General features: G+C 41.0%; 1 protein-coding gene across 1 annotated transcript; it reads left to right on the forward strand.

The window, feature by feature from the left end:
- The first annotated feature begins 6,632 nt into the window (after nt 1–6,632).
- LOC131230815 (phytochrome A-associated F-box protein) lies at nt 6,633–8,999 on the forward strand. Its single transcript, XM_058226812.1, has one exon. It carries the CDS (start codon nt 7,855–7,857, stop codon nt 8,866–8,868), a length of 1,014 nt encoding a protein of 337 aa, XP_058082795.1. The 5' UTR covers nt 6,633–7,854; the 3' UTR covers nt 8,869–8,999.
- The last annotated feature ends 454 nt before the right edge of the window (nt 9,000–9,453 follow it).

Here is a 9,453-nt window from a genome sequence, read left to right on the forward strand (position 1 = left end):
GTGTAGAGTGTATATGGCTGTGCAAACAAATGAGGAATCGTACTTAATTTGTCTTTTAAAGTGAAAATTGCGTTATTGCAGGTGTTGGGGAATGGGACAGCAAAAGTGAAAGCCATGCAATTAGGAGTAAAAGTTTTGAGCATAGTCCAAGACCAGTGTAGATATGGACCTGGACAGTTGTATTCACCACAAATGACCTGTATTAGCCCATGTTGGCCCAGAACAGTACGTAATACAGGGGGGGGATATGGGATGGATACGAGTTGTATCAGTGGTCATGACATGATTTTTGATCTACAATTAGAAGTGTGCTTGGGAATGTAACATTACAAGTTGGTCATTTCCACTCTCCCAATTCAGTTTGGTTGTACATCCCAAATGTAGCTATAGAGGTTACAGGCTGCAGAAAGCTTGGCACTGGATTTCACATGGTTTTGTCACCTATTATCTTAAAGCCTCAATTTTCGAGTTTGTTTTTTTTTAACACGCACACACACCACAACACACTCACGCCTTAGTGGGATTTCACCACTTATGGGTGCTCGAACCCTTGACCAGGTGTTGAAACTCTTAAGAGTCTACCACCGGAGCAAGAGCAAGGACCCACTCAATGCAAAGATGTCAACATTTTACATCCTAATTTACCAAATAATAGATGCTAAATTCAAGTTAAATTCCATATAAATACAGCAAATCAAATAACCCTTTTATTGCAAAAGTTCAAGGTTTACAAGTTCTTTTACATGTTGACCAACAATTCTCCTGTTAGTCTTCGCTTCACACATTTCTCTTACCATACTGTTAAATCATAGAAAAAAGAGTAATATAATTATGTTTTATAATAATAGTAGAGAAGTTTACACTACTCTCGCTGTTGGTGCTTTCTGTCCCACTAAGAAGGGAAAAAAAGTAAAAAAGAAAAAACAGACGGTCCCACACGTCGGTGAGATGGACAGCAGGGTACCTGGATTCGATAGTAACCCCTCCAATACCGAGGTCGGTGCAATGGGCCTCAGTAATTTTATGTATTTTATCCACGCTGTCCAACTATTTTAGTGCATTATTGCAAAAATGAGGCAGATCTAAATTTCAGGTGGACCACACCAAAGGAAACTGTGGTGATTGAATGCCCACCAATAGAAATTGCTTGGGGGCACAAAAGTTTTGGTTGAAGCTGATGTCTGTGTTTTCCTTTTATCCGCACTTTTGATCTAATCAATGAGTTGGATGACAAATAAACAATACAATGGGTCCTAACAAGTTTTTAATGGCAAGCACCAATCAACACCGTTTCTATCATGTGGCCCACCTGAGATTTGGATCTGCCTCATTTTTGGGCTCACTGGTGTATGGCGAGACTAAGATACATTCCTAGCATGGCTGGAATAAAAGAAGGCTAAACAAAAGCATAAGTAGTTCGTCTGATCCGGGTTCAATTCTATGTAGGGCATGCCATAACGGTTGTAGGCACATCTGCTTCCAATTAAATCGTTTTCATAGAGAGAAGATTTGAACGATAAAATAACCTTAACTTTTGATCTAGGTATCGTTATTGGATGCACGACTTATTGATCTTCATGTAGCAGGCCATTTGGGGTAAATTGATTTGCTATATGTCCATCCGTTTTGAAAAAAATAATGTGTGCTTCCACTTCAAAATTGGAAATTTAGGAAAATTTACTATTTTTAATAATTTTAATTTTCATTGTATATATATGTATATATATTATAAATTTCATTTTTTTAAAGATGAATTATTTTTAAAGATAAATAATGATAATGCCGGAATCATCCAATAAGATTAATTTAGAATTTTCTATTCAAAATTTAATATTTCAGATAAGTTTTATTTCAATTGAACTAAAACTTCTATTGAAGTAATAATAATATTATTTTAGATTATTTCAAATTAGTATTTTATTTTTTCTTTATTAATAGTATAACTAATAAATTATATACATTACACATTATTTAATAAAATCATTAAAGTTTTCTTTTATCATTTCTTGTGAATTTAAAAACTATTTTGTAAATTTGCCGCTGACAAAATTGACTAACGGTGTAAATCATGATGGACCCACAGAACTTGACATCTGCTAGCTGGCTGATGGTGGGTCACCAGCCAAACCTCGTCTGTCTCACTCATGCCTACGCAAGAATAGGGCAGAAAGAACGGAGAAAGAGAAAAAGAAACCGAAGCCATTCAGCTGCAGACAAGACGTTAATGCAATGAGATGTGACCCTTCACGGCCACATTCAACACCATGTGGCCCGATCGTCTAAATCATCAATCTGTTGAATCCTCACCTCCTATTGGTAGGGGTTGAACCACTTCAATCAAACCTTGCACTTCATCCACATTCAAGATTTGAAATGTCTGTAGAACATTTACACCATCAATTACAAGCACCCTTCCCCGGTAGGCCATGGGCCTGAAAATCAGTTTAGCCCTTGACTCTGGTGGGCCAACCTATAGACAATAGTTAATGGTTGGGGTGCTATGTGGACCCCAACATGATGTATGTGTTTTATCCACGCCGTCCATCCATTTTGAAAGATAATTTTAGGGCTTGATGAGAAAAATAATGTGGATATAAATCTCAGGTGGACCACACTATGGAAAAACAGTAGTGATTGAATTTCCACCATTAAAAACATCGTAGGGCCCTTTGTAATGGTTATTTGACATCTAACCTGTTGATTAGGTCATACGGACTTGGATGAAGGGAAAAAATATATATCAGCTTGGTCCAAAACTTATGTGGCTTTCAAGAAGTTTTTAATGGTGACCGTTCAATCAACATTGTACGGTCCACTTGAGATTTGGATCAATCTCATTTTTGAGCTCATACCATAAAATAATCTAGAAGAATGGGTGGACGGCATGGATGAAACACATATAGCATGATGGGCCCATATAGCACCAACCAGTAGCCCCTTTCTAGAGAAAGTGACTACTGTAGATGTAACTTTTTACATGGTTTCTTTCCCGAAGAGTCCAGAACTTACCTTCACGTGGCGCACGGATGGGCATTCGAGGATCAAAATACCCCTGCCTTCCTTTTCGTGTCGCTGCGCTGGTGGGGAAACGCGGATTTCCTGCGAAAGGCTTTCGCAGGAAGTTCCTATGCTGGGAAATTAGGTGGGCCCACTGTGATGTTTGTAAGAAATCCTCTTCGTCCATCCGTTTTATGAGTTCATTTTAGGACATGTTATAAAAAATGAAGCGTATCCAGAGCTCAAGTGAGCCGAAAAAGTGATAATTAAACGTCTACCGTTGAAATATTTGTGGGGCCACAAAAGTTTTGATTCATTCTAATATTTTTATTTTCAGTTCATCTCAGTAGGAATGACGTTATTAATGGTATGGATGGCATCTGAACATCACAGTTGAACCCAGGAAAGTTTCAATGGTGGAAATTTTTCTGACCACATTTTCCTTTAGTACGGCTCCCTTGAGCTATTCATACGGTTCATTTTTTATAACATGTCCTAAAATGAGTTCAACGGATGGACGGGGAGGATTTCTTACAATCATCATAGTAGGCCCCACGTAAGTTTCCTGTGCAGGGACGTAGATTGGCTGAAGCCTTTCGATCAGGAAGTTCCTGCGCAAGGATGCTGGGTGGGACCCATTGAGATGTTTGTGTAAAATCCACCTTGTCCATACGTTTTGAGAGCTCAATTTAAAATGTGAGACCAAACAATAGGTGTATATAAAACTTATATGGGCCACAGGAGAGGAAGCATTGGGTATTAAGTGAGAATCGTTAAATCATTCTTTTGGCCATAAAAGTTCTATATAAAGCTATAATTTTGGTGTGTTCACTTCATCCCATTCGGAATGACATTATAAACGGTTTGGATAGCGTATAAACATTAAGATGGAGTCCAAAAAGGTTTCAACGGTGGGAATTTCTTTTCCCAATTTTCCCTCTGGTGTGACCCACTTGAGTTTTGTATCCACCTAATTTTTGATCCCACGTCTTAAAATGATCTCTCAAAACTGTTGGAAGGAATGAATTTCTATCATACATTGCAGTGGGCCCCACCTAACATACTTGCGCAGGAACTTCCTGCGAAAGCCTTTTCCAAGAAATCCGCGTCCGTCTGAAGAGGACCGCAGACGGATGCGGATTGTGTTCTACTCCACTTGGACCATAATCTGTTCAGACAGGGCTCTGTGGGGCTCATTGTGATGTAAGTGATTTATCAATCATTTTTTTCAGATCATTTTAAGTTATGCTTCAAAAGGTGAGGGAGGTATAGGGCTTAAGTGGACTACAAGGTAGGGATTGAACGTCCACCATTAAAAACTTCTTAGAAGCCTAAGAAGCTTCAGATCAAGCCAATACTTGTGTTTTAACTTCATCCACATCTGCATGACCTTAGAAATAAGTTGGATGGGTAAAAAAATCACGGTGTCCCTTAGAAAGGTTTCAACGGTAGGTATTATTATCGCTACAGCTTCCTTTGGTGTGGTACAATAGAGCTGTGAACTTGCTTCATTTTTAAAATCATACCTTAAAATGATATGAGAAAATAGATCAACGGCGTGGATAAAACACTTACATCACGGTGAGCCCCACAGAGTACTTCTACGAAGGATTACCGTACGGGCAGGGTAGGGCGCAACCCGCGTACGCTCGGAGGCGGATTAGGTACGGAGAAGTTATTAGCGAGTCCGCCGCTGAAGTGACGACACCAAGTTCTGTAAGCCCCACTATGATATATGTGTTATATCGTCCTTGTCTATTCAATTTTATATATCATTTTAAGCCATGAACCAAAGAACGGGGCAAATGAAATTCTGTGGTGGACCCACCAAAGAAAAAGGTGGGGAGAATGATTACCACCGTTGAAATTATCTTAACGTCCATCATAATATTTATTTTTAATCCAACCTGTGCAAAAGTTAAAAAAGACATGGAATGAAAGAAAACATAAATATTATTTGATCTAAAACTCTGGAGTCAGGATCCTCTGTTACCTGATCAACGGAGATTTCCTGTTACCCTAATCCTCATTGGTCTACGTCACCACTCACTCAAAAAAAAAAAAACAAAATATAGCTTCGGACGCCAGACCATCATGTAACAGGAAATCCCTTTTGACCAGGTAACAGAGGATCCGGTCTCAGAACTTTGCGGTCTTTAAAAGTTTTAAATGGTAGGCGTCACTGTCTCACTGTTTTTATGCTAGGGTCAATTGGATATTTGGATTTAGCTCGTTCTCTGAATATTGCCTTAAAATGATCTCGCCAAATGAATAAAAGGTGTGGATACAAAACATACATCATGGTGACGCTCGCGAGTGTCACCGCTCGTCTTCGTACACCAGCCAATCCGCTTTCGATAGGAAGGTAGTGTATTTTGGTCCTCAAATGCTCGTCCGTACATCTAATGTGTTAGCTGAGAAGGTAAGTCTTGTAGTCTCTGGATAAAGAAACCGGATAAAAAGTTGCGTCTACAGTAGTCAACTACTCCCCTTTCTAACTCGGTGGGCCCACAGATTTGATGCCCACCGAATGAAACCTTTCTAATTGTTTATATGGCCAATGAAGATTTGGTATCAGACATGAGTTAATCCAAAACTCAAGTGAAGTGATTTTATAAGTTTTAGGCATGAATTCACAGATGGTGTGGCAAACCTGAGTTTTGAATACATCTGATTTTTGGGACCCTCCATAATCAAGAGGGGACCAACTTAAGTAATGGTGTGGATGTTCACCTTTTTCTTTCCATGTCCTCTCTTCACACTTAAATCAATGGCTATCATAGAGTCACGTTCAGATTACGCAAGTGGGTCAGAAAAGATTGATAGCTAGCATCCATCAACTCATTTCCACCACCCAATTTCAAAATCAATCGCATTCTCCACTTGCCTTGCAAATCACTTGGATCCAATCGCCGAAGTGGGCCACTCCCAGGCTTCCTCTAGAACGTACATTCGCACCATCTCACCAGATCGTGCAACTCATCTCCACCGTACACATTGCACCACGAACTCGAATCCAACCCATCCAAATTGAGGGGCCCACTGTGGATAGAGCGTAGCCCAAGAATCTCACCGATCAGGATGACATAAACATCTAATTAATGACAAACAGATGGAAGGTCTAAAACACAAATTCCAGCCGCGTGAATTCAAGAGCTGAAATCTGACGATTATGCCTGTTCGATCGGTTGAGGTCTTCGAGTAATGATACATCCAATTGGGGCCCACAAGGAGGACGGTTGAAGTCGTGTGCACGTGTGACCTTGTACGGTGGATGATACACGTATGGATTTGGGTGCATGTGTACCACACCCAAGTGCCCGACAACCCATGCATCCAAGATCAGATGAGGAGCTTCGAAGCTCAAACAAACATGTGGTTGTCATTGCAGAGCAAAATGCCACCGTACCTCCCATCGTGTGGACCGGAATCCTATACAGATCCGTCTCACCATATCGAATCCACTCCGTCCATAAGGTTCTGTCTTCAATTTTAATTCGTCGGGAAATAAATCAGAAAAACCCAAAGTTATGGTGGACCACACAACAGGCAATAATGGGGATGGGATGCCAACCATGGGTCTGTGTGTGGGGTCACCATGTTTCGTACCTTCATCGAAGCCGTTAGTCAAGTATAACTCACCAGGATGAAATGAAAGAACAAAAATCAGACCGATCCATATATCAGGATAGCCATACTATGTGAACATGGATGTTTGAGGATCATTTTACACTGTTCCCATTAGTGTGACACGTAATAATTTTATATGAGGATGATGATATTTTATATTTACAGTTAAAATAATTAAAATAATCTGATGAAAGGAGTGGATTTTCATATAAAATATGGTGGGAACCACATATGTTGGGCGTTATACGCAGGTGTTGTCCAATGATTCCGGTCCCCATCGTATCCTCTGTTTGGCCCCAAAATTCCTCCATCCACGCCAGCCAGCCACTGCCCCAAAATGGAAAATTGCATGTGACGATTTATTCGATACTCTGCAAGAGTACGGTAATCCATACACAAGCGCACAGTTTCTGTATACGTCGCACACCCATGTTCCAATCCCAGCCGTCCAATTAGTGGGTCAGAATGTGTAACGGTTATAAGCCAAAATCATGTAAGACATATAATTCTAACTGTCAGATTGTTGGGTATCAAATGGGTGGTAGAAAAACGTTCAATGAGCCAAATAGTCAGAGATCAGGATCGTTTGATGGTGTGTTGCCGTGTATGAATTCAGCCAGCCTGAGTATCAAACATGGTATCGAGCTCTGCCAGAGTAGAATGAGACTCCTCGCAAAACAAAAAACCCCAATCCTTCCGAAGAGCAGTCCCATCTCTCGCCCGATGAGTACTTTCTTCCTACTTCAATCCCAAAAACCCTACAAAAAATCACCGTGAGAGATCAAACATCATCCATCTTCACATCCCAACCAAACCAATTTCATATTCTCGAATACCAATTATCAAAAAAAAAAAAAAACTGAAAAAACCAGATTCAAAATCCCAAAATGAAATCGAGGTAATCCAATCCATCTAAATCTTACTTTGGCTTTTCTTCCCCTCATTTTCAAACCCATCAAAATACCAGAAAACCCACATAAAAGAAAATCTCTATCTTCTTTCCCTCTTCAATCCCTCCATTAAAATCATCAAAGAAAAGCCCTACCTACCCAGGAAAAAAACCCACAAAAGAACAAAAAAGATCCTGTCTTTCTCCTTCTTTACTCTTAGCAAAGAAAACCCAGAAGCCAAAATCCCCAGAAAAATTCAAAAAAAAAAAACAAAAAAAAACCCCCATATTTCTCTCCCTCTCTCACCAGAAACAAAAAACCTAAAAAAAAAAAATCCATGGCAGAAACTGCCTTCTCGCGCCTCTCTGATGACGTCGTCCTCAACATCTTCCTCAAGCTCGAAGACGATCCCCGCAACTGGGCACGACTTGCATGCGTCTGCACCAAATTCTCCAGTCTCGTTCGCAACGTCTGCTGGAAGAACAAATGCTCCGAGACCATCCCTTCTGTCGTATCCGATCTCCTCGCCGCAGGTGGCTGCGGTCCTTACACACCTGCTGCTGATCCCCCCGGCGGCTGGGCTGCTCTCCACAAGCTCTCCATCTGCTGCCCAGGCCTCCTCCATGCTGGCATCCTTTTGGAGAATTCCGACTTCGGCCTTGAGCGCGAGATTGGCCCCGATGAGAATTACCGCAGAATTGAAACAAGGACCCCGCCCCTCCCGTCTTCTTCGGGCCCACCAGCTTCCCTTCAATCTGCTCTAGTAAGTGCAATCCAGTCTTCTGATTCAGGTTGGTCACTTTTTGATGATCTTTATTTCGATACTGTCTACGACGATTCCGAGTCTCACACCGCCGCCGCCGTTGGTACAACGGCAGCGGACGAGATTGAGAGGGCTGTCATCGAGGTAGGCCACGAGATCTCAGTTACTAATAAGAGAAGGAAGCTATGTCAGGCTGTCGAATCGCATTTAGCCTCCGGGGCTTGGAATCTGAGCCGGGAGCAAGGGAACAAGCTGCTTGCCAGCCGGTTCCGGGGTGACTGCTTGTATATCTGTGATTGGCCTGGATGCGTCCACATGGAGGAGAAGCGTAATTACATGCTTTTCCGGGGTGTTTTTAAGAATTTCAAGCGGTCGAGGGTGTGGAGGACCATCAACGACACGAACCGGAATAAGATAACATTGGATTGCGCATTCTGTTCTTGCAAGGAGACGTGGGACCTGCACTCCGCTTTCTGTTTGAGGCGGGTTTTTGGGTACCATGATGACGGCGAGCCCGTTGTTCGGGCATATGTTTGCGAGAACGGGCATGTTTCGGGGGCATGGACAGATAGGCCGATGTACACATAAAGTAAATTTGCCCAATTTTGTGGGTATTTTAGCTGTCGAATGGTATTTCTATTAGCTATGTGTGGAACTATTGTATGACTTGTTTGTGAGGTTTGTTTATTCATGCTGGTAAAGAACTGAAGATTTGTTGATGGGTGTTTGGATTTGATTGTATGGGCTTCTTTTTTTAATTTATTTTTTATTTTTTAACTATAGTATAATATCTTATCCAATATGATATGCATTGTCTGGGTTTCAACCTTAATGCTGCGTTTGGATGCTCAGTTGAATCAAATTGCAAAAGTTCCATTCAATAAAGCAGAAATGAGATAGTTAGGGAGTTGCCAGCACATAGCAATTTCAATTGTACTGTTTCAGGTGCCAACTTGAAGGGTTACTCGTCATTAGGAGTAAGAAATCACGAGAAAATCATAACACATCCACATCTTATACGTACTGATGCATATTATTTTAACCATGATTTAACATGGCGATGTGTGTTTTCTGTTGGGGGTTTCCGAATTTGATTTGATTATGATTAGGAATGCATTGCCAACTCTGTTAATTGTGTGAACTAGGTTGGAAGGTAATCTAGAAGCATTGATC

The sequence above is a fragment of the Magnolia sinica genome, chromosome 17 (assembly GCF_029962835.1).
Source record: "Magnolia sinica isolate HGM2019 chromosome 17, MsV1, whole genome shotgun sequence".
Taxonomy (NCBI): Eukaryota; Viridiplantae; Streptophyta; class Magnoliopsida; order Magnoliales; family Magnoliaceae; genus Magnolia; species Magnolia sinica.